This window comes from Salvelinus namaycush, unplaced genomic scaffold (assembly GCF_016432855.1).
Source record: "Salvelinus namaycush isolate Seneca unplaced genomic scaffold, SaNama_1.0 Scaffold640, whole genome shotgun sequence".
NCBI classification, from domain to species: Eukaryota; Metazoa; Chordata; class Actinopteri; order Salmoniformes; family Salmonidae; genus Salvelinus; species Salvelinus namaycush.
Genome location: NW_024061354.1, coordinates 47,837 through 75,132, shown reverse-complemented (window position 1 = coordinate 75,132; position 27,296 = coordinate 47,837). Strand labels below are relative to the sequence as shown.

Genomic DNA, 27,296 nt, shown 5'->3' with positions numbered 1-27,296 from the left:
GACATCAGGACTATACTGATAGTACCAGGACATCAGGACTATACTAATAGTACCAGGACTATACTGATAGTACCAGGACATCAGGACTATACTGATAGTACCAGGACATCAGGACTATACTGATAGTACCAGGACATCAGGACTATACTGATAGTACCAGGACATCAGGACTATACTGATAGTACCAGGACATCAGGACTATACTGATAGTACCAGGACATCAGGACTATACTGACAGTACCAGGACATCAGGACTATACTGACAGTACCAGGACATCAGGACTATACTGATAGTACCAGGACATCAGGACTATACTGATAGTACCAGGACATCAGGACTATACTGATAGTACCAGGACATCAGGACTATACTGACAGTACCAGGACTATACTGATAGTACCAGGACAGCAGGACTATACTGACAGTACCAGGACATCAGGACTATACTGACAGTACCAGGACATCAGGACTATACTGATAGTACCAGGACATCAGGACTATACTGATAGTACCAGGACATCAGTACTATACTGATAGTACCAGGACATCAGGACTATACTGATAGTACCAGGACTATACTGATAGTACCAGGACATCAGGACTATACTGATAGTACCAGGACATCAGGACTATACTGATAGTACCAGGACATCAGGACTATATTGATAGTACCAGGACATCAGGACTATACCGATAGTACCAGGACTACACTGATAGTACCAGGACATCAGAACTATACTGATAGTACCAGGACTATACTGATAGTACCAGGACATCAGAACTATACTGATAGTACCAGGACATCAGGACTATACTGATAGTACCAGGACATCAGGACTATACTGATAGTACCAGGACATCAGGACTATACTGATAGTACCAGGACATCAGAACTATACTGATAGTACCAGGACATCAGAACTATACTGATAGTACCAGGACATCAGGACTATACTGATAGTACCAGGACATCAGGACTATATTGATAGTACCAGGACATCAGGACTATACTGATAGTACCAGGACATCAGGACTATACTGATAGTACCAGGACATCAGGACTATACTGATAGTACCAGGACAACAGGACTATACTGATAGTACCAGGACATCAGGACTATACTGACAGTACCAGGACTATACTGATAGTACCAGGACATCAGGACTATACTGATAGTACCAGGACATCAGGACTATACTGACAGTACCAGGACATCAGGACTATACTGATAGTACCAGGACTATACTGATAGTACCAGGACATCAGAACTATACTGATAGTACCAGGACACCAGGACTATACTGATAGTACCAGGACATCAGGACTATACTGATAGTACCAGGACATCAGGACTATACTGACAGTACCAGGACATCAGGACTATACTGATAGTACCAGGATATCAGGACAATACTGATAGGACCAGGACATCAGGACTATACTGATAGTACCAGGACATCAGGACTATACTGATAGTACCAGGACTATACTGATAGTACCAGGACATCAGGACTATACTGATAGTACCAGGACATCAGGACTATACTGATAGTACCAGGACATCAGGACTATACTGATAGTACCAGGACATCAGGACTATACTGATAGTACCAGGACATCAGGACTATACTGATAGTACCAGGACATCAGGACTATACTGATAGTACCAGGACATCAGGACTATACTGATAGTACCAGGACATCAGGACTATACTGATAGTATCAGGACATCAGGACTATACTGATAGTACCAGGACACCAGGACTATACTGATAGTACCAGGACATCAGGACTATACTGATAGTACCAGGACTATACTGATAGTACCAGGACATCAGGACTATACTGATAGTACCAGGACTATACTGATAGTACCAGGACTATACTGATAGTACCAGGTCATCAGGACTATACTGATAGTACCAGGACATCAGGACTATATTGATAGTACCAGGACATCAGTACTATACTGATAGTACCAGGACATCAGGACTATACTGATAGTACCAGGACATCAGGACTATACTGATAGTACCAGGACATCAGGACTATACTGATAGTACCAGGACATCAGGACTATACTGATAGTACCAGGACATCAGGACTATACTGATAGTACCAGGACATCAGGACTATACTAATAGTACCAGGACTATACTGATAGTACCAGGACATCAGGACTATACTGATAGTACCAGGACATCAGGACTATACTGATAGTACCAGGACATCAGGACTATACTGATAGTACCAGGACATCAGGACTATACTGATAGTACCAGGACATCAGGACTATACTGATAGTACCAGGACATCAGGACTATACTGATAGTACCAGGACATCAGGACTATACTGATAGTACCAGGACATCAGGACTATACTGATAGTACCAGGACATCAGGACTATACTAATAGTACCAGGACTATACTGATAGTACCAGGACATCAGGACTATACTGATAGTACCAGGACATCAGGACTATACTGATAGTACCAGGACATCAGGACTATACTAATAGTACCAGGACTATACTGATAGTACCAGGACATCAGGACTATACTGATAGTACCAGGACATCAGGACTATACTGACAGTACCAGGACATCAGGACTATACTGACAGTACCAGGACATCAGGACTATACTGATAGTACCAGGACATCAGGACTATACTGATAGTACCAGGACATCAGGACTATACTGATAGTACCAGGACATCAGGACTATACTGACAGTACCAGGACTATACTGACAGTACCAGGACATCAGGACTATACTGACAGTACCAGGACATCAGGACTATACTGACAGTACCAGGACATCAGGACTATACTGACAGTACCAGGACATCAGGACTATACTGATAGTACCAGGACATCAGGACTATACTGATAGTACCAGGACATCAGTACTATACTGATAGTACCAGGACATCAGGACTATACTGATAGTACCAGGACTATACTGATAGTACCAGGACATCAGGACTATACTGATAGTACCAGGACATCAGGACTATACTAATAGTACCAGGACATCAGGACTATACTGATAGTACCAGGACATCAGGACTATACTGATAGTACCAGGACATCAGGACTATACTGATAGTACCAGGACATCAGGACTATACTGATAGTACCAGGACATCAGGACTATACTGATAGTACCAGGACTATACTGATAGTACCAGGACACCAGGACTATACTGATAGTACCAGGACATCAGGACTATACTGATAGTACCAGGACATCAGGACTATACTGATAGTACCAGGACATCAGGACTATACTGATAGTACCAGGACTATACTGATAGTACCAGGACATCAGGACTATACTGATAGTACCAGGACATCAGGACTATACTGATAGTACCAGGACATCAGGACTATACTGATAGTACCAGGATATCAGGACTATACTGATAGTACCAGGACATCAGGACTATACTGATAGTACCAGGACATCAGGACTATACTGATAGTACCAGGACACCAGGACTATACTGATAGTACCAGGACATCAGGACTATACTGACAGTACCAGGACATCAGGACTATACTGATAGTACCAGGACATCAGTACTATACTGATAGTACTAGGACATCAGTACTATACTGATAGTACCAGGACATCAGTACTATACTGATAGTACCAGGACATCAGGACTATACTGATAGTACCAGGACATCAGGACTATACTGACAGTACCAGGACATCAGGACTATACTGATAGTACCAGGACATCAGGACTATACTGATAGTACCAGGACATCAGTACTATACTGATAGTACCAGGACATCAGGACTATACTGATAGTACCAGGACTATACTGATAGTACCAGGACATCAGGACTATACTGATAGTACCAGGACATCAGGACTATACTGATAGTACCAGGACATCAGGACTATACTGATAGTACCAGGACATCAGGACTATACTGATAGTACCAGGACATCAGGACTATACTGATAGTACCAGGACATCAGGACTATACTGATAGTATCAGGACATCAGGACTATACTGATAGTACCAGGACATCAGGACTATACTGATAGTACCAGGACTATACTGATAGTACCAGGAAATCAGTACCATAGGCTGACACGCCCAACATTCCATAATCACCGCGACAACTAGGCTTCCTGATGAAATGCCAGTATTAGCTCGATGTCCTCTACTCTGTAAATGCCCCTCCACAGCCATTGGAACTGGTGCCATTTTACTGGGTACATAACCCTATGTTGTTTTAAGGGTTGAACACACTCTAATGACGGGTGAGGACCCAGGTACACACTAACCCTAACCCTAGGTACATGTTAACCCCAACCATTGGTACATGCTAACACTAAGAACGAATTGCAAAAATCACTGAAGCTGGAGACTCATATCTCCCTCACTAATTTTAAGCACCAGCTGTAAATAGCCCATCTGCACCTGTACATAGCCCATCTGCACCTGTACATAGCCCATCTGCACCTGTAAATAGCCCATCTGCACCTGTACATAGTCCATCTGCACCTGTAAATAGCCCATCTGCACCTGTACATAGCCCATCTGCACCTGTAAATAGCCCATCTGCACCTGTACATAGCCCATCTGCACCTGTACATAGCCCATCTGCACCTGTAAATAGCCCATCTGCACCTGTAAATAGCCCATCTGCACCTGTACATAGCCCATCTGTAAATAGCCCATCTGCACCTGTAAATAGCCCATCTGCACCTGTAAATAGCCCATCTGCACCTGTAAATAGCCCATCTGCACCTGTACATAGCCCATCCCATCTGCACCTGTACACAGGCCCTGCAGTACCTAGCTCCACTCCTATTCCCCAGGCGCTCTCTTTTGATGACTTCTGTAACCGTAATAGCCTTGGTTTCATGCATGTTAACATTAGAAGCCTCCTCCCTAAGTTTGTTTTGTTCACTGCTTTAGCACACTCTGCCAACCCGGATGTTTTAGCCGTGTCTGAATCCTGGCTTAGGAAGACCACCAAAAATTCTGCCATTTTCATCCCCAATTACAATATTTTCAGACAAGATAGAACGGCCAAAGGGGGCGGTGTTGCAATCTACTGCAAAGATTGCCTGCAGAGTTCTGTTTTACTATCCAGGTCTGTTCCCAAACAATTTGAACTTCTACTTTTAAAAATCCACCTCTCTAAAAACAAGTCTCTCACCGTTGCCGCCTGCTATAGACCACCCTCTGCCCCCCAGCTGTGCTCTGGACACCATATGTGAACTGATTGTCCCCCATCTATCTTCAGAGCTCGTGCTGCTAGGCGACCTAAATTGGAACATGCTTAACACCCCAGCCATCCTACAATCTAAGCTTGATGCCCTCAATCTCACACAAATTATCAATGAACCTACCAGGTACCACCCCAATTCCGTAAACACTGGTACCCTCATAGATATCATCCTAACCAACTTGCCCTCCAAATACACCTCTGCTGTTTTCAACCAAGATCTCAGCGATCACTGCCTCATTGCCTGCATCCGTAATGGGTCAGCGGTCAAACGACCTCCACTCATCACTGTCAAACGCTCCCTGAAACACTTCAGCGAGCAGGCCTTTCTAATCGACCTGGCCGAGGTATCCTGGAAGGATATTGATCTCATCCCGTCAGTAGAGGATGCCTGGATATTTTTTTGAAATGCCTTCCTCACCATCTTGAATAAGCATGCCCCATTCAAGAAATTTAGAACCAGGAACAGATATAGCCCTTGGTTCTCTCCTGACCTGACTGCCCTTGACCAACAGAAAAACATCCTATGGCGTTCTGCATTAGCATCGAACTGCCCCCGTGATATGCAACTTTTCAGGGAAGCTAGAAACCAATATACACAGGCAGTTAGAAAAGCCAAGGCTAGCTTTTTCAAGCAGAAATTTGCTTCCTGCAACACAAATTCAAAAAAGTTCTGGGACACTGTAAAGTCCATGGAGAATAAGAACACCTCCTCCCAGCTTCCAACTGCACTGAAGATAGGAAACACTGTCACCACCGACAAATCCACTATAATTGAGAATTTCAATAAGCATTTTTCTACGGCTGGCCATGCTTTCCACCTGGCTACCCCTACCCCGGTCAACAGCACTGCCCTCCCCTCTGCTACTCGCCCAAGCCTTCCCCATTTCTCTTTCTCCCAAATACAGTCAGCTGATGTTCTGAAAGAGCTGCAAAATCTGGACCCTTACAAATCAGCCGGGCTAGATAATCTGGACCCTTTCTTTCTAAAACTATCTGCTGAAATTGTTGCCACCCCTATTACTAGCCTTTTCAACCTCTCTTTCGTGTCGTCTGAGATTCCCAAAGACTGGAAAGCAGCTGCGGTTATCCCCCTCTTCAAAGGGGGGGACACTCTTGACCCTAACAGCTACAGACCTATATCTATCCTACCTTGCCTTTCTAAGGTCTTCGAAAGCCAAGTCAACAAACAGATTACCGACCATTTCGAATCCCACCATACCTTCTCCGCTATGCAATCTGGTTTCAGAGCTGGTCATGGGTGCACCTCAGCCACGCTCAAGGTCATAAACAATATCTTAACCGCCATCGATAGGAAACAGTACTGTGCAGCCGTATTCATTGACCTGGCCAAGGCTTTTGACTCTGTCAATCACCACATCCTCATCGGCAGACTCGACAGCCTTGGTTTCTCTAATGATTGCCTCGCCTGGTTCACCAACTACTTCTCTGATCGAGTTCAGTGTGTCAAATCGGAGGGTCTGTTGTCCGGGCCCCTGGCAGTCTCTATGGGGGTGCCACAGGGTTCAATTCTTGGACCGACTCTCTTCTCTGTATACATCAATGATGTCGCTCTTGCTGCTGGTGATTCTCTGATCCACCTCTACGCAGACGACACTATTCTGTATACTTCTGGCCCTTCTTTTGACACTGTGTTAACAACCCTCCAGGCGAGCTTCAATGCCATACAACTCTCCTTCCGTGGCCTCCAATTGCTCTTAAATACAAGTAAAACTAAATGCATGCTCTTCAACCGATCGCTGCCTGCACCTGCCCGCCTGTCCAACATCACTACTCTGGACGGCTCTGACTTAGAATATGTGGACAACTACAAATACCTAGGTGTCTGGTTAGACTGTAAACTCTCCTTCCAGACTCACATCAAACATCTCCAATCCAAAGTTAAATCTAGAATTGGCTTCCTATTCCGCAACAAAGCATCCTTCACTCATGCTGCCAAACATACCCTTGTAAAACTGACCATCCTACCAATCCTCGACTTCGGTGATGTCATTTACAAAATAGCCTCCAAAACCCTACTCAATAAATTGGATGCAGTCTATCACAGTGCCATCCGTTTTGTCACCAAAGCCCCATATACTACCCACCACTGCGACCTGTACGCTCTCGTTGGCTGGCCCTCGCTTCATACTCGTCGCCAAACCCACTGGCTCCAGGTCATCTACAAGACCCTGCTAGGTAAAGTCCCCCCTTATCTCAGCTCGCTGGTCACCATAGCAGCACCTACCTGTAGCACGCGCTCCAGCAGGTATATCTCTCTGGTCACCCCCAAAACCAATTCTTCCTTTGGCCGCCTCTCCTTCCAGTTCTCTGCTGCCAATGACTGGAACGAACTACAAAAATCTCTGAAACTGGAAACACTTATCTCCCTCACTAGCTTTAAGCACCAGCTGTCAGAGCAGCTCATAGATTACTGCACCTGTACATAGCCTATCTATAATTTAGCCCAAACAACTACCTCTTTACCTACTGTATTTATTTATTTATTTTGCTCCTTTGCACCCCATTATTTCTATCTCTACTTTACACTTTCTTCCACTGCAAACCAACCATTCCAGTGTTTTTTTACTTGCTATATTGTATTTACTTCGCCACCATGGCCTTTTTTATATTTTTATTTATTTATATATATTTTTATATATTTTGTTTGCCTTCACCTCCCTTATCTCACCTCACTTGCTCACATTGTATATAGACTTATTTTTCACTGTATTATTGACTGTATGTTTGTTTTACTCCATGTGTAACTATGTGTTGTTGTATGTGTCGAACTGCTTTGCTTTATCTTGGCCAGGTCGCAGTTGTAAATGAGAACGTGTTCTCAATTTGCCTACCTGGTTAAATAAAGGTGAAATAAAATTTAAAAAAATCTGCATCTGTACATAGCCCTGGAAACACTGCACCTGTACATCTGCACCTGTACATAGCCCATCTGCACCTGTACATAGCCCATCTGCACCTGTACATAGCCCATCTGCACCTGTACATAGCCCATCTGTAAATAGCCCATCTGCACCTGTACATAGCCCATCTGCACCTGTACATAGCCCATCTGCACCTGTACATAGCCCATCTGCACCTGTAAATAGCCCATCTGCACCTGTACATAGCCCATCTGCACCTGTACATAGCCCATCTGTAAATAGCCCATCTGCACCTGTAAATAGCCCATCTGCACCTGTACATAGCCCATCTGCACCTGTACATAGCCCATCTGCACCTGTAAATAGCCCATCTGTAAATAGCCCATCTGCACCTGTACATAGCCCATCTGCACCTGTACATAGCCCATCTGCACCTGTACATAGCCCATCTGCACCTGTACATAGCCCATCTGTAAATAGCCCATCTGCACCTGTAAATAGCCCATCTGCACCTGTACATAGCCCATCTGCACCTGTACATAGCCCATCTGCACCTGTACATAGCCCATCTGCACCTGTACATAGCCCATCTGTAAATAGCCCATCTGCACCTGTAAATAGCCCATCTGCACCTGTACATAGCCCATCTGCACCTGTACATAGCCCATCTGCACCTGTACATAGCCCATCTGTAAATAGCCCATCTGCACCTGTAAATAGCCCATCTGCACCTGTACATCTGCACCTGTACATAGCCCATCTGCACCTGTACATAGCCCATCTGCACCTGTACATAGCCCATCTGTAAATAGCCCATCTGCACCTGTAAATAGCCCATCTGCACCTGTACATAGCCCATCTGTAAATAGCCCATCTGCACCTGTACATAGTCCATCTGCACCTGTAAATAGCCCATCTGCACCTGTACATAGCCCATCTGCACCTGTACATAGCCCATCTGCACCTGTACATAGCCCATCTGCACCTGTACATAGCCCATCTGCACCTGTACATAGCCCATCTGCACCTGTACATAGCCCATCTGCACCTGTACATAGCCCATCTGCACCTGTACATAGCCCATCTGCACCTGTACATAGCCCATCTGCACCTGTACATAGCCCATCTGTAAATAGCCCATCTGCACCTGTAAATAGCCCATCTGCACCTGTAAATAGCCCATCTGTAAATAGCCCATCTGTAAATAGCCCATCTGTAAATAGTCCATCTGTACATAGCCCATCTGTAAATAGCCCATCTGTACATAGCCCATCTGTAAATAGCCCATCTGTAAATAGCCCATCTGTAAATAGTCCATCTGTACATAGCCCATCTGTACATAGCCCATCTGTACATAGCCCATCTGTAAATAGCCCATCTGTAAATAGCCCATCCAACTACCGCATCACCATACTGTTATTTATTTACTTAAAAAATGTTTTTGCTCCTTTTCACCCCAGGATCTCCACTTTCACATCTTCTGCACATCTATCACTCCAGTGTTTAATTGCTAAATTGTAATTATTTCGCCACTATGGCCTATTTATTGCCTTACCTCCCTTATCTTACCTCATTTGCACACACTGTATATAGACTTTTTCTACTGTATTATTGACTGTATGTTTGTTTATTCCATGTGTAACTCTGTGTTGTTGTTTGTGTCGCACTGCTTTGCTTTATCTTGGCCAGGTCGCAGTTGTAAATGAGAACTTGGTTAAATAAAGGTGAAATAAAATTAAAATTAAAAACAGATAAGTACATGTTAACCCCAACCCTAGGTACATGCTAACCCCAACTCTAGATACATGCTAACCCTAACCCTAGGTACATGCTAACCCTAACCCTAGGTACATGCTAACACTAACCCTAGGTACATGCTAACACTAACCCTAGGTACATGCTAACACTAACCCTAGGTACATGCTAACCCCAACTCTAGATACATGCTAACACTAACCCTAGGTACATGCTAACCCCAACTCTAGATACATGCTAACACTAACCCTAGGTACATGCTAACCCTAACCCTAGGTACATGCTAACACTAACCCTAGGTACATGCTAACCCCAACTCTAGATACATGCTAACACTAACCCTAGGTACATGCTAACCCTAACCCTAGGTACATGCTAACACTAACCCTAGGTACATGCTAACCCCAACTCTAGATACATGCTAACACTAACCCTAGGTACATGCTAACCCTAACCCTAGGTACATGCTAACCCTAACCCTAGGTACATGCTAACCCTAACCCTAGGTACATTCTAACCCCAACTCTAGATACATGCTAACCCTAACCCTAGGTACATGCTAACCCTAACCCTAGGTACATGCTAACCCCAACTCTAGATACATGCTAACCCTAACCCTAGGTACATGCTAACCCTAACCCTAGGTACATGCTAACCCCAACTCTAGATACATGCTAACACTAACCCTAGGTACATGCTAACCCTAACCCTAGGTACATGCTAACCCCAACTCTAGATACATGCTAACACTAACCCTAGGTACATGCTAACCCTAACCCTAGGTACATTCTAACCCTAACCCTAGGTACATGCTAACCCTAACCCTAGGTACATGCTAACCCTAACCCTAGGTACATGCTAACCCTAACCCTAGGTACATGCTAACCCTAACCCTAGGTACATGCTAACCCTAACTCTAGGTACATGCTAACGCTAAACCTCGGTAGATGCTAACCCCAACGCAAGGGGAACAACTACTCCAAGTCTTAGAGCGAGTGACGTTTGAAACGCTATTAGCGCACACCCCGCTAACTAGCTAGCCATTTCACATCGGTTACACCAGCCTAATCTCGGGAGTTGACAGGCTTGAAGCACAGCGAAGAGCTTCTGGCAAAACGCAGGAAAGTGCTGAATGAATGCTTACGAGCCTGCTGCTGCCTACCACCGCTCAGTCAGACTGCTCTATCAAATCATAGACTTAGTTATAACATAATAACACACAGAAATACGAGCCTTAGGTCATTAATATGGTCGAATCCGGAAACTATCATCTCGAAAACAAGACGTTTATTCTTTCAGTGAAATACGGAACCGTTCCGTATTTTATCTAACGGGTGGCATCCATGAGTCTAAATATTCCTGTTACATTGCACAACCTTCAATGTTATGTCATAATTACGTAAAATTCTGGCAAATTAGGCGGCCCAAACTGTTGCATATACACTGACTCTGCGTGCAATGAACGCAAGAGAAGTGACACAATTTCACCTGGTTAATATTGCCTGCTAACCTGGATTTCTTTTAGCTAAATATGCAGATTTAAAAATATATACTTGTATTGATTTTAAGAAAGGCATTGATGTTTATGGTTAGGTACACATTGGAACAACGATACGCACCGCATCGATTATATGCAACGCAGGACACGCTAGATAAACTAGTAATATCATCAACCATGTGTGGTTAACTAGTGATTATGATTGATTGATTGTTTTTTATAAGATAAGTTTAATGCTAGCTAGCAACTTACCTTGGCTACTACTGCATTCGCGTAACAGGCAGGCTCCTCGTGGAGTGCAATGTAATCAGGTGGTTAGAGCATTGGACTAGTTAACTGCAAGGTTGCAAGATTGAATCCCCCGAGCTGACAAGGTAAAAATCTGTCGTTCTGCCCTTGAACGAGGCAGTTAACCCACCGTTCCTAGGCCGCCATTGAAAATAAGAATGTGTTCTTAACTGACTTACCTCGTTAAATAAAGATTAAATAAAGGTGTAAAAAAATAATTAAATAAAAAATAAACAATCGGCCAAATCGGTCTCCACAAATACCGATTTCCGATTGTTATGAAAACTTGAAATCGGCCCAAATTAATCGGCCATTCCGATTAATCGGTCGACCTCTAGTACACTGTCCTCCCAATGTCTGCAGATCCATCAAAATTACATTGCATTAACAGGCAGTCTGTCAATCACTTGTGGTCCCGAGATCAAAGGCTTTTGAGATCAAACCGCAGAGCTGCGTGTAGCCACGAGCGCACATTTGTTGATATTCCTTGCTAGTTACTGAGTTATTTGCCCAGTTATAGCACATTTGTTGATATTCCTTGCTAGTTAGTGAGTTATTGCCCAGTTATAGCACATTTGTTGATATTCCTTGCTAGTTAGTGAGTTATTGCCTAGTTATAGCACATTTGTTGATATTCCTTGCTAGTTAGTGGGTTATTTGCCCAGTTATAACACATTTGTTGATATTCCTTGCTAGTTAGTGAGTTATTTGCCCAGTTATAACACATTTGTTGATATTCCTTGCTAGTTAGTGAGTTATTGCCCAGTTATAGCACATTTGTTGATATTCCTTGCTAGTTAGTGAGTTATTTGCCCAGTTATAACACATTTGTTGATATTCCTTGCTAGTTAGTGAGTTATTTGCCCAGTTATAACACATTTGTTGATATTCCTTGCTAGTTAGTGAGTTATTTGCCCAGTTATAGCACATTTGTTGATATTCCTTGCTAGTTAGTGAGTTATTTGCCCAGTTATAACACATTTGTTGATATTCCTTGCTAGTTAGTGAGTTATTTGCCCAGTTATAGCACATTTGTTGATATTCCTTGCTAGTTAGTGAGTTATTGCCTAGTTATAGCACATTTGTTGATATTCCTTGCTAGTTAGTGAGTTATTTGCCCAGTTATAACACATTTGTTGATATTCCTTGCTAGTTAGTGAGTTATTTGCCCAGTTATAACACATTTGTTGATATTCCTTGCTAGTTAGTGAGTTATTTGCCCAGTTATAGCACATTTGTTGATATTCCTTGCTAGTTAGTGAGTTATTTGCCCAGTTATAACACATTTGTTGATATTCCTTGCTAGTTAGTGAGTTATTTGCCCAGTTATAGCACATTTGTTGATATTCCTTGCTAGTTAGTGAGTTATTTGCCCAGTTATAACACATTTGTTGATATTCCTTGCTAGTTAGTGAGTTATCTGCCCAGTTATAACACATTTGTTGATATTCCTTGCTAGTTAGTGAGTTATCTGCCCAGTTATAGCACATTTGTTGATATTCCTTGCTAGTTAGTGAGTTATTTGCCCAGTTATAGCACATTTGTTGATATTCCTTGCTAGTTAGTGAGTTATTTGCCCAGTTATAGCACATTTTTGGTCGGCAAACAGCGTTCGTAGGGTTATGAAAATCCTGTAAAAGTCATGGTGTGTGCATCACCTGCATGTGTGATTGGGCCTGTGGGCCGCGCCCCTTCTGTAGGTCCACAGTGATTTTGTTAGTCACTCAGATATCATATTACAAACGGCAGAACGTGTAGAATTGGAGCAAACGTGCTTTAAAACTGCAACATGTATCCCAAAAAAATTCTGTCAGCCGTCAATGTTTTGCTCTCAAGATGTAACTTAGGGCCGCCAAAAGGGTCGGGACTGACTGTGTGGGTTATGAATGTGGGTACCCGCAGACCCGCCAGCCACTGCTGCCCCTCATAATGTGTTCAGATTCTTTGTGGCCCCCACCCCTATCAAAGTTGCCCATCCCTGGCCTATAGAATAATGATAGACAACAGACTAACTAGATAGCCAATTCAAAACATAACATGTAGCCTGGCTAACTATCTCGCTAGTTAACTATTTAGCTAATAGGATCTATTAATGTCATTGTCATGTCTGATGTCCTAAAATAAATATTGTGAATAACCGCAAATGAATGGGTGTGTTAATAAACCAGGGCAAAATACTCCTGTTGGAAAACGCCTATAAAGCAATGAAAATAGCTGCGAAATAACTCTGACACAGTTGGAAAGCTGTTATTCCCCTATATTCAACATTGGCCAAGTCATTCTGACAACAATCAAATATTCTTAGAATAGCCTAAACCACAAATAACTACCAATGCTGGCAATAGATCTCCAGTGAAACCACAATATTTTAGCCTTACCAGGCAGATAAACATGTTAGTTAGTTACCTTGCTTTGAGGTAGCCAACCTTAGCCATTTGATCCCTGATTCATTAAAGTAGGAAAGTATTTTATAAAGACATAACAAGTATTTGGTTGTAATTGGAATATTGCAATATTTCTTAGGCCAGCCGTCCTCCAGGAGAGTCTTAAGGGGGCAGTGTTCTATTTTCAGACAGGCTTGACTCTGCAAAGAAACCAACAGGCAGAGGGGAGCCTGCATTTACATCTGATTCTCTGTATGGAAGTAGTAATAATAATATTAACGATAATAGTAATAATAATGATAGTAATGATGATAATAATAATAATGATAATAATGATGATAATAATAATAATGATATTATGATATGATCATTATTATCATTATCATTATCATCATTTTTATTATCATTATTATTACTATTATTACTATCATTATTATTACTATCTTTACTATCATTATTATCATTATCATCATTTTTATTATCATTATTATTACTATTATTACTATCATTATTATTACTATCATTACTATCATTATTATCATTATCATCATTTTTATTATCATTATTATTACTATTATTACTATCATTATTATTACTATCTTTACTATCATTACTATCATTATCATCATTTTTATTATCATTATTATTACTATCATTATTATTATTATTATTACTATCATTACTATCATTATTATTATAATAATAATATTTATCATTATTATTATCATTACTATTATTATTATCATTATTATACTAATGATAATAGTAATAATAATAATAATAATGATAATAATGATAATTGTATTGTGTAAAGTGGTTCCTTGCATCATTCAACTGAATTTGAAGTCACCATTTGGCCCCTGGTGTTCCAGACTTGAGCTTTCAGACAAGTAAACAAATCAGTCCTACTTGTCCTAAGGACTAGTGGCTAAAACAGGGACCAGATGATATTAGTTGAGGTAGTCATGGTATTATACCGTGTTATAAACATAGGGAACAGATGATATTAGTTGTGGTAGTCATGGTATTATACCGTGTTATAAACATCGGGACCAGATGATATTAGTTGTGGTAGTCATGGTATTATACCGTGTTATAAACATAGGGAACAGATGATATTAGTTGTGGTAGTCATGGTATTATACCGTGTTATAAACATAGGGAACAGATGATATTAGTTGTGGTAGTCATGGTATTATACCGTGTTATAAACATAGGGAACAGATGATATTAGTTGTGGTAGTCATGGTATTATACCGTGTTATAAACATAGGGAACAGATGATATTAGTTGTGGTAGTCATGGTATTATACCGTGTTATAAACATCGGGACCAGATTTACATCAGTAACACTAATATGTTTGGACGTGGGTTGATTCACATGGATTGAATGTGTGTCATATATACCTGCATTAGAAGGTGAGGTACCAGCAGAGGTGTTTCCACAGGAAGGTGATCGTCCTCCAGACACCGAGGACAGACAGTCTCCAGTGGGCTCATTCTTCACAACAACCTCCTGACTGGACAGCGTGGCTGGGCTACAGAGCCCCATCTCCTCCTCTTGAGCCTGCTGCCGTCGCAGAGCCACCTGCACACACACACAGAGAAAGAGGCACACACACACAGAGAAAGAGGCACACACACACACACACACACAGAGAAAGAGGCGCACACACACACAGAGAAAGAGGCACACACACACACACACACAGAGAAAGAGGCACACACACACAGAGAGAAAGAGGCACACACACACACAGAGAAAGGGCACACACACACACACACACACAGAGAAAGAGGCACACACACACAGAGAGAGAGAAAGAGGCACACACACACACACACACAGAGAAAGAGACACACACACACAGACACAGTTAGTTACTGTATTGAGGAAGGATAGAGACATGACAGACATACAAGCAGGAAGGTAGACACAGACAGACAGACAGACAGACAGACAGACAGACAGACAGACAGACAGACAGACAGACAGACAGACAGACAGACAGGTCCCACACCCAGCCTACTCCTGGACCTCATTGGCCAGATCCCACACCCAGCCTGCTCCTGGACCTCATTGGCCAGTTCCCACACCCAGCCTGCTCCTGGACCTCATTGGCCAGTTCCCACACCCAGCCTGCTCCTGGACCTCATTGGCCAGTTCCCACACCCAGCCTACTCCTGGACCTCATTGGCCAGTTCCCACACCCAGCCTGCTCCTGGACCTCATTGGCCAGTTCCCACACCCAGCCTGCTCCTGGACCTCATTGGCCAGTTCCCACACCCAGCCTGCTCCTGGACCTCATTGGCCAGTTCCCACACCCAGCCTGCTCCTGGACCTCATTGGCCAGTTCCCACACCCAGATTAAGCCTGCTCCTGGACCTCATTGGCCAGTTCCCACACCCAGATTAAGCCTGCTCCTGGACCTCATTGGCCAGTTCCCACACCCAGCCTGCTCCTGGACCTCATTGGCCAGTTCCCACACCCAGCCTGCTCCTGGACCTCATTGGCCAGTTCCCACACCCAGCCTGCTCCTGGACCTCATTGGCCAGTTCCCACACCCAGCCTGCTCCTGGACCTCATTGGCCAGTTCCCACACCCAGCCTGCTCCTGGACCTCATTGGCCAGTTCCCACACCCAGCCTGCTCCTGGACCTCATTGGCCAGTTCCCACACCCAGATTAAGCCTGCTCCTGGACCTCATTGGCCAGTTCCCACACCCAGCCTACTCGTGGACCTGATGTAAAATGCATGTGGAGAATATCTTTGGGTTGACTTTGACCACAGCCTGCTTTGAATTAATATTAGCTCCTCTCTTTGTCCACCAAATCCACCTGCACATGAACATATAGGAATTACTACATGTCAGTGAACTTGGAAACAATTGGACATTACAAACTGTATAAACATTTAATTGTCTCACAATCATATAGCCTGAAGAAGGCTTACTGACAGACAGGGATCTTCCACTACTAGCAGATTGGGCTATTCTACATGTAGCCTATCTGACTAAAGTATTGACCTTGGCCGAATTAGACAGTTGGAGCTGAATTCCACAAAGCCTGGTCTCTGATCATCAGAGTTCGTCATAAACTTCCGTTTTAGTAAGTTACAAGTAGCCCAAATTAAAACGCCTTGTAGTAAAATTAGAGTTGACAAATGATAATGCATGCACACAGCAGCATATCTTTAAAGCAAAATTGATAGTGTAGAATTTGGCACTATTCTAATGTCGTATTTCAATAACCTGGATTCCATCCATGCTTCAGGCTATGTATTGGTCTTCACATTTAGCTGTCTGAGGGAAACTCCAACATGATGGTCTATTCACATTGTAGCAGATTGTAGCCACCTAGCTATTCAATGTATCCATTTATCTAATCAAATGACTTTGTTGTGATAAACTGTGTAAATACGGACATAAACAAACAACTGTAGGATGAAAAGGAAACAAATCTGACAGACTATTTGAAAACCACAGCTGCAAAACTGTAGCTAATAAATGATTGCTAACGTTAACTAGCTAACGTTAGCTAGTTCCACACAGCACAATGCACAATCCACTTATACATATAATTGCAAAACAGCATTATTTACATTTACTGTGAAAAAAACACAATGCATAGCTTAATCGAAAGAACCGAATACAATGCACTGCTAAATGTGTTTGCCACAATGCACTATTGCAAACTACAGTAGTTCCCTACCTGGGCCGCCATAACTCTCTGCCGCTCCGCGATCAGTTTGCATTTCTGGCACTGGCAGTCTCTCCAGTTGCAGAAGCGCTTGTGTCCCTTCAGCGGCGACACGTAGCCGTGGTTCCTGCACCGGGAGCACTTGGGCATCCGCGGGGGTTTCTTCCCGGGCGACGCGGACATGGGACCGGCACACTCCAGCAGCTTGGTCTGCTCGTCGTCGCTCATTGTTGGGGTGGTAGAGTAGTAGCTAGTGGTGATGGTGACAGTGGCTTCTGGCCGGTTGCAGGAAAATCTTCAGCTAAAAAAACTGATGCTCGGCGACCAACGGCTCTTCTCTCGCGACACAAGTGACAACTAGGACGGTGAGTTTATCTTATTGAAGTTTTTAATGTCGCGAGAAGTTGAAGCAATATTGAGAACCTACAAGGTTACTGTCCCACGTGTACTCTCACCCTCCAACGTCACCGTGGACAGTTTGGCCCAGATCAAACTCAGCATTCCAGGCCGTAGGGGGGGTGATGGCTAGCCCGACCCAGCCCAGTGCTGGCGGGCCCTCCTCTCCTCTACCCACTCGCTGACCAGATGAAGTCGTTTTAACCCTCAGAGTTAATGTAGGCAACAGGGCCAGGTCTATCAAATGTGGCCTTGCAAAGCCCTCTGAACGCCACCCAGTGGGCATACGACAGTGATCAATAGCTATTTTTCTGGTTGAAATCTGATCGGAACATCTAACCAGATCACAAACAGATTAAGATATATTTTTCATGACGTCTTTCTGGCGTCTTATTTTGGGGAATATCTGGGTTTTGGTTGAAATCTGATTATATATGTTATCTAAATGCTACTCAATTAATAGACACCAATCTACAGTATATAGACATGTGCATAGTGTTTGTGGGCCATGCACCCATTGCATATAATACAATACAATTATTCCAATTGGAGTAATGTTATTTTTCAGCAGGGTGATTCAGTTTAACACATTTGGCAAACAAACAGTTGGCAGAGCGCACCAAAGCGGGTTAGGGTCCGGTGACATACTGTACCCAGTCAACACACTGGGCCCGGACATATTCCATTTCAGACTCTGTGGACTAATGCATTTCTTGCATTTCTTGTTGAACTGCATTTTTTGGGGGTTCATTTTGGGAGATCCATTTGTACTATCAATGACTGTGAAGAGAACAGTGGATTCAATCTAGAGGCAGCCTTGTTTTGGTTCATTGTGTCGATGAAGAACAGAAGAAGCTGCACTTGATCTGAAGTAACCTGTATTGATCTGGCTAAATTCATCCACGTCAGAAGTAACCTGTATTGATCTGGCTAAATTCATCCACGTCAGAAGTAACCTGTATTGATCTGGCTAAATTCATCCACGTCAGAAGTAACCTGTATTGATCTGGCTAAATTCATCCACGTCAGAAGTAACCTGTATTGATCTGGCTAAATTCGTCCACGTCAGAAGTAACCTGTATTGATCTGGCTAAATTCATCCACGTCAGAAGTAACCTGTATTGATCTGGCTGAATTCATCCACATCAGAAGTAACCTGTATTGATCTGGCTAAATTCATCCACGTCAGAAGTAACCTGTATTGATCTGGCTAAATTCATCCACGTCAGAAGTAACCTGTATTGATCTGGCTAAATTCATCCACGTCAGAAGTAACCTGTATTGATCTGGCTAAATTCATCCACGTCAGAAGTAACCTGTATTGATCTGGCTAAATTCATCCACGTCAGAAGTAACCTGTATTGATCTGGCTAAATTCATCCACGTCAGAAGTAACCTGTATTGATCTGGCTAAATTCATCCACATCAGAAGTAACCTGTATTGATCTGGCTAAATTCATCCACGTCAGAAGTAACCTGTATTGATCTGGCTAAATTCATCCACATCAGAAGTAACCTGTATTGATCTGGCTGAATTCATCCACGTCAGAAGTAACCTGTATTGATCTAGCTAAATTCGTCCACGTCAGAAGTAACCTGTATTGATCTGGCTGAATTCATCCATATCAGAAGTAACCTGTATTGATCTGGCTAAATTCATCCACGTCAGAAGTAACCTGTATTGATCTGGCTAAATTCATCCACGTCAGAAGTAACCTGTATTGATCTGGCTAAATTCGTCCACGTCAGAAGTAACCTGTATTGATCTGGCTAAATTCGTCCACGTCAGAAGTAACCTGTATTGATCTGGCTAAATTCGTCCACGTCAGAAGTAACCTGTATTGATCTGGCTAAATTCGTCCACGTCAGAAGTAACCTGTATTGATCTGGCTAAATTCGTCCACGTCAGAAGTAACCTGTATTGATCTGGCTAAATTCGTCCACGTCAGAAGTAACCTGTATTGATCTGACTGAATTCGTCCACGTCTGGCTAAATACGTCCACATCAGAAGTAACCTGTATTGATCTGGCTGAATTCATCCACGTCAGAAGTAACCTGCATTGATCTGGCTAAATTCATCCACGTCAGAAGTAACCTGTATTGATCTGGCTAAATTCATCCACGTCAGAAGTAACCTGTATTGATCTGGCTAAATTCATCCACGTCAGAAGTAACCTGTATTGATCTGGCTAAATTCGTCCACGTCAGAAGTAACCTGTATTGATCTGGATAAATTCGTCCACGTAAGAAGTGACCTGTATTGATCTGTCTGAATTCGTCCACGTAAGAAGTGACCTGTATTGATCTGTCTGAATTCGTCCACGTCAGAAGTAACCTGTATTGATATGGCTAAATTCGTCCACGTCAGAAGTAACCTGTATTGATCTGGCTAAATTCATCCACGTCAGAAGTAACCTGTATTGATCTGGCTGAATTCATCCACGTCAGAAGTAACCTGTATTGATCTTGGAGCATGATTCCCTCAGATTATTTATCCCTTCCCTCAGATTATTTATCCAATCCCTCAGATTATTTATCCCTTCCCTCAGATTATTTATCCCTTCCCTCAGATTATTTATCCCTTCCCTCAGATTTGTTATCCATTCCCTCAGATTTGTTATCCATTCCCTCAGATTTGTTATCCATTCCCTCAGATTTGTTATCCATTCCCTCAGATTTGTTATCCATTCCCTCAGATTATTTATCCATTCCCTCAGATTATTTATCCATTCCCTCAGATTATTTATCCATTCCCTCAGATTATTTATCCATTCCCTCAGATTATTTATCCATTCCCTCAGATTATTTATCCATTCCCTCAGATTATTTATCCATTCCCTCAGATTATTTATCCAATCCCTCAGATTATTTATCCAATCCCTCAGATTATTTATCCATTCCCTCAGATTATTTATCCAATCCCTCAGATTATTTATCTATTCCCTCAGATTATTTATCCCTTCCCTCAGAATATTTATCCCTTCCCTCAGATTATTTATCCCTTCCCTCACATTATTTATCCCTTCCCTCAGATTATTTATCCCTTCCCTCAGATTATTTATCCCTTCCCTCAGATTATTTATCCCTTCCCTCAGATTATTTATCCCTTCCCTCAGATTATTTATCCCTTCCCTCAGATTATTTATCCATTCCCTCAGATTATTTATCCCTTCCCTCAGATTATTTATCCATTCCCTCAGATTATTTATCCCTTCCCTCAGATTATTTATCCATTCCCTCAGATTATTTATCCATTCCCTCAGATTATTTATCCATTCCCTCAGATTTGTTATCCAATCGTTAGATTTTTATCCCTTCCATCATTTGTATTAGTTTTTCCCTCTTCTTATGTAGGCTACCATGACGGTCCCTCTTGGCCATAACATATTGCAGCCTAAATGTAATTCTATTTAGTTAATTACATTTGAAATGGTGATGACCACTGACCACTCAATAGTTTATTTACAGTTTGTGTTTCATTCCATCAACTCAACTCACGTGGTTCTTTTAAATGGGGAAAATCCTCAATGAAACTGACATTAAATGTGGAAGAATTATACATTTGCATCTGTTGGCCATCAAGTAGCCTATTAATATATATGCCATTGTAGGCTACCATTTGATACAATAAATATGTTGAAATGACGATATCACGGGAGTCATTGCAAATCAATTTGTGCCACTTGTGTAGCTGGCAAACCAATGTAATAAATAGCCTGTACCTTCAGTGTATTGTTGCCGTAGCCTTATGTTATTATGGACATGTTAAATTCATTAAATTGGAAGGTATCAAAGCTCTATCGAAATTGCCGATCATGTGTTAGAACGCATTAGATTGACAAGTCAATCTCACAAACGGGCCGTTTATAACAGTTTATAGTCTGAATATCTGGCACAGAATAACAGCACAATTGCCAGATGTTTTTCATGTACCCTTTATTTAACGAGGCAAGTCAGTTAAGAACACAATCTTATTTACAATGACGGCCTACCCCGGCCAAACCCTAACCCGGACGATGCTGGGCCAATTGTGCGTTGCCCTATGGGACTCCCAATCACGGCCGGGTTGTGATATAGCATGGAATTGAACCAGGATCTGTAGTGACGCCTCAAGCACTGAGATGCAGTGCCTTAGACCACTGTACCACTCGGGAGCCAGAAAATAGCTCAACTTTTGTTTTTTCATGTTCATCCAAGTGTTTCTTGCTCAGAGATTTCGAGATCTCTGAACAACAAACTCATCAAACTCTCCTGTCGGATTTATCTATAGTTATGCACATGCGTAAAGGGGATTTATTTACAATTATAAACCTGGTTGGAGCCATGAATGCAGATTGGCTGAAAGCCGTGGTATATCAGACCATATACCACAGGTTTGACAACAACAAAAAACTTTACTGTTCTAATCAACTTCAACAAAAGAAAGGAGATGATCGTGGACTTCAGGAAACAGCAGAGGGCGCACCCCCCATCCACATCGAAAGGACAGCAGTGGAGAAGGTAGAACGTTTTAAGTTCCTCTGCGTACACATCACAGACAAACTGAAATGGTCCACCCACACAGATAGCGTGGTGAAGAAGGCGCCACAGTGCCTCTTCAAGCCACACCACCCAGACCAAGCCTCACCACCCAGACCAAGCTCTACCACCCAGACCAAGCCCTACCACCCAGACCTAGCCTCTCCACCCAGACCAAGCAACACCACCCAGACCAAGCCTCACCACCCAGACCTAGCCCTACCACCCAGACCTAGCCTCACCACCCAGAACTAGCCTCACCACCCAGAACTAGCCTCACCACCCGGAACTAGCCTCTCCACCCAGACCTATTCCTACCACCCAGACCAAGCCTCACCACCCAGACCAAGCCACACCACCCAGACCAAGCCACACCACCCAGACATAGCCCTACCACCCAGACCTAGCCTCACCAACCAGACTTATTCCTACCACCCAGACCTAGCCACACCACCCAGACCTAGCCACACCACCCAGACCAAGCCCTACCACCCAGACCTATCCCTACCACCCAGACCTAGCCTCACCACCCAGACTTATTCCTACCACCCAGACCTAGCCTCACCACCCAGACCAAGCCCTACCACCCAGACCTAGCCTCACCACCCAGACCAAGCCACACCACCCAGACCAAGCATTACCACCCAGACCAAGCCACACCACCCAGACCAAGCCACACCACCCAGACCTAGCCACACCACCCAGACCTAGCCTCACCACCCAGACCAAGCCTCACCACCCAGACCAAGCCTCACCACCCAGACCAAGCCTCACCACCCAGACCTAGCCCTACCACCCAGACCAAGCCCTACCACCCAGATCTAGCATTACCACCCAGACCTAGCCTCACCACCCAGACCTAGCCTCTCCACCCAGACCAAGCCTCACCACCCAGAACTAGCATTACCACCCAGAACTAGCCACACCACCCAGACCAAGCCACACCACCCAGACCAGAGACCAAGAAGAAAACCAAGATGGCCACCTCCTATGACTTTCCATCCTGGACCAGGAACTGGAGGGGAAGAGACCATTTTCCCTCACTACATCATTGTCATTTATTTTAAAGGAATTTGCAGACGACCTGCAGTACCCTCTTGGATCACTAGTGACCCCTAGACCACAGGCCACCGCATTAAATATGACCATGATATTTATCAGTACTACTAAATATCAGACAGACCTCATGTCCGTGGTGGAAAAAGTAATCAATTGTCATACTTGAGTAAAAGTAAAGATCCCTTCATTGAAAATGACTCAAGTAAAAGTGAGTCACCCAGTAAAATACTATATGAGTAAAAGTCTAAAAGTATTTTGTTTTCAAGACTTAAGTATCAAATGTAAATGCAATTGCTAAAATATACTTAAGTATCAAAAGTAAAAGTATAATTTCAAATTCCTAATATCAAGCAAACCAGACGTCACCAATGTATTGTTTTTTTTAAAGTACGGATAGCCAAAGGCTTGCTCCAACATCATTTATAAACTAAGCATTTGTGTTTAGTGAGTCCTCCAGATCAGAGGCAGTACGGATGACCAGGGATGTTCTCAGTTTAGTGAGTCATCCAGATCAGAGGCAGTACGGATGACCAGGGATGTCTCTGTTTAGTGAGTCCACCAGATCAGAGGCAGTAGGGAAGACCACGGATGTTCTCTGTTTAGTGAGTCCTCCAGATCAGAGGCAGTAGGGATGACCACGGATGTTCTCAGTTTAGTGAGTCCTCCAGATCAGAGGCAGTAGGGATGACCACGGATGTTCTCAGTTTAGTGAGTCCTCCAGATCAGAGGCAGTAGGGAAGACCACGGATGTTCTCAGTTTAGTGAGTCATCCAGTTCAGAGGCAGTAGGGATGACCAGGGATGTTCTCTGTTTAGTGAGTCCACCAGATCAGAGGCAGTAGGGAAGACCACGGATGTTCTCAGTTTAGTGAGTCCTCCAGATCAGAGGCAGTACATGACCAGGGATGTTCTCAGTTTAGTGAGTCCTCCAGATCAGAGGCAGTACATGACCAGGGATGTTATCTTGATCCGTGCATGAATTGGATCATTTTCCTGTCCTGCTAAGCATTCAAAATGTAACGACTACTTTTGGGTGTCAGGGAAAATGTATGGAGTAAAAAGTACATTATTTCTTTAAGAATGTAGTGAAGTAAAAGTAAAAGTTGTCAAAAATGTTAAGTACAGATACACCCCAAGAAATGACTTAAGTACTTTAAAGTATTTCCACCACTGCCTAATGTTTCCTCTATGCAGTACAGTAGCTAACAGCTATTACAGTAGCTAACAGCTAGTACAGTAGCTAACAGCTAGTACAGTAGCTAACAGCTAGTACAGTAGCTATTAGCTAGTACAGTAGCTAACAGCTATTACAGTAGCTAACAGCTATTACAGTAGCTAACAGCTATTACAGTAGCTAACAGCTAGTACAGTAGCTAACAGCTATTACGGTAGCTAACAGCTAGTACAGTAGCTAACAGCTAGTACAGTAGCTATTAGCTAGTACAGTAGCTAACAGCTATTACAGTAGCTAACAGCTATTACAGTAGCTAACAGCTATTACAATAGCTAACAGCTATTACAGTAGCTAACAGCTAGTACAGTAGCTAACAGCTATTACAGTAGCTAACAGCTAGTACAGTAGCTAACAGCTAGTACAGTAGCTAACAGCTAGTACAGTAGCTAACAGCTACGTGCCGTGATTCAGTTTGCACAGATGATATTGTTTGGGATGATGAAGCATGTGAATTACAGACGCTGGTGATGATGTCATCGTGTTGTTGTGAGTCTCTTATTTAGCAATCCTATTTTATCGCCTATATACAACCCCAGTAGTAATCAGATGCTCTAAAATGAACAGCAAAGATACACCAGACTGATAGACAATCAATATACCAGTATATTTGTATGCCTAACAACACCGCTATCGTGACTCGGGCCTGGATTCAATTTGGATTCAACTTGACAAAGCCACTCAGAGACCCATCACAATAGTTTCCATTATGCTCCAGCTGCGGCCAGAGAACGGAGTGTACACTAAAGACCAACGGGGGAGGAGCCGACCTTTACTCTACAGGTCAACTAAAGAGCAGGTGACATTTGAGTCACACTTGAACTTCCCTGAACTACTCTGGAACGAGCCTCAATGACAGGTCTTAGAGTGCGTCTCAAATAGCACACTATTTAGTGCATGACGTTTGACCAAGGGCCATAGAGATGGCACCCTATCCCCTATTTAGTGCATGACGTTTGACCAAGGCCCATAGAGGTGGCACCCTATCCCCTATTTAGTGCATGACGTTTGACCAAGGCCCATAGAGGTGGCACCCTATCCCCTATTTAGTGGATACAGTTTGACCAAGGGCCATAGAGATGGCACCCTATCCCCTATTTAGTGGATACAGTTTGACCAAGGCCCATAGAGATGGCACCCTATCCCCTATTTAGTGGATACAGTTTGACCAAGGGCCATAGAGGTGGCACCCTATCCCCTATTTAGTGGATACAGTTTGACCAAGGCCCATAGAGATGGCACCCTATCCCCTATTTAGTGGATACAGTTTGACCAAGGGCCATAGAGGTGGCACCCTATCCCCTATTTAGTGGATACAGTTTGACCAAGGCCCATAGAGATGGCACCCTATCCCCTATTTAGTGGATACAGTTTGACCAAGGGCCATAGAGGTGGCACCCTATCCCCTATTTAGTGCATGACGTTTGACCAAGGCCCATAGAGATGGCACCCTATCCCCTATTTAGTGGATACAGTTTGACCAAGGGCCATAGAGGTGGCACCCTATCCCCTATTTAGTGCATGACGTTTGACCAAGGCCCATAGAGATGGCACCCTATCCCCTATTTAGTGCATGACGTTTGACCAAGGCCCATAGAGGTGGCACTCCAGCCCCTATTTAGTGGATACAGTTTGACCAAGGCCCATAGAGATGGCACCCTATCCCCTATTTAGTGGATACAGTTTGACCAAGGGCCATAGAGGTGGCACCCTATCCCCTATTTAGTGGATACAGTTTGACCAAGGGCCATAGAGATGGCACCCTATCCCCTATTTAGTGGATACAGTTTGACCAAGGGCCATAGAGGTGGCACCCTATCCCCTATTTAGTGGATACAGTTTGACCAAGGCCCATAGAGATGGCACCCTATCCCCTATTTAGTGGATACAGTTTGACCAAGGGCCATAGAGATGGCACCCTATCCCCTATTTAGTGGATACAGTTTGACCAAGGCCCATAGAGATGGCACTCCAGCCCCTATTTAGTGGATACAGTTTGACCAAGGGCCATAGAGATGGCACCCTATCCCCTATTTAGTGGATACAGTTTGACCAAGGCCCATAGAGATGGCACTCCAGCCCCTATTTAGTGGATACAGTTTGACCAAGGCCCATAGAGATGGCACCCTATCCCCTATTTAGTGGATACAGTTTGACCAAGGGCCATAGAGATGGCACCCTATCCCCTATTTAGTGGATACAGTTTGACCAAGGGCCATAGAGATGGCACCCTAGCCCCTATTTAGTGGATACAGTTTGACCAAGGCCCATAGAGGTGGCAGGTAGCCTATCGGTATCTGTAAATATCTGAGATGAAAAGA

At 43.4% G+C, this 27,296-nt stretch overlaps 1 protein-coding gene across 3 annotated transcripts in view; it reads right to left on the bottom strand.

The window, feature by feature from the left end:
* The window catches only part of dmrt1 (doublesex and mab-3 related transcription factor 1), an 82,566-nt gene extending 64,567 nt beyond the window's left edge, over positions 1-17,999 (bottom strand). For 2 of the 3 annotated variants that reach the window (XM_038987085.1, XM_038987087.1), the window contains exons 1-2: positions 17,784-17,999; positions 15,481-15,661 (exon numbers count right to left, since the gene is read on the bottom strand). In XM_038987085.1, the coding sequence (XP_038843013.1) occupies positions 15,481-15,661; positions 17,784-17,999 (397 nt within the window). Of the gene's footprint in view, positions 1-5,545; positions 5,552-15,480; positions 15,662-17,783 lie in introns of all 3 variants that reach the window. The other variant, XM_038987086.1, reaches the window with a different exon arrangement.
* Between the last annotated feature and the right edge of the window lie 9,297 nt (positions 18,000-27,296).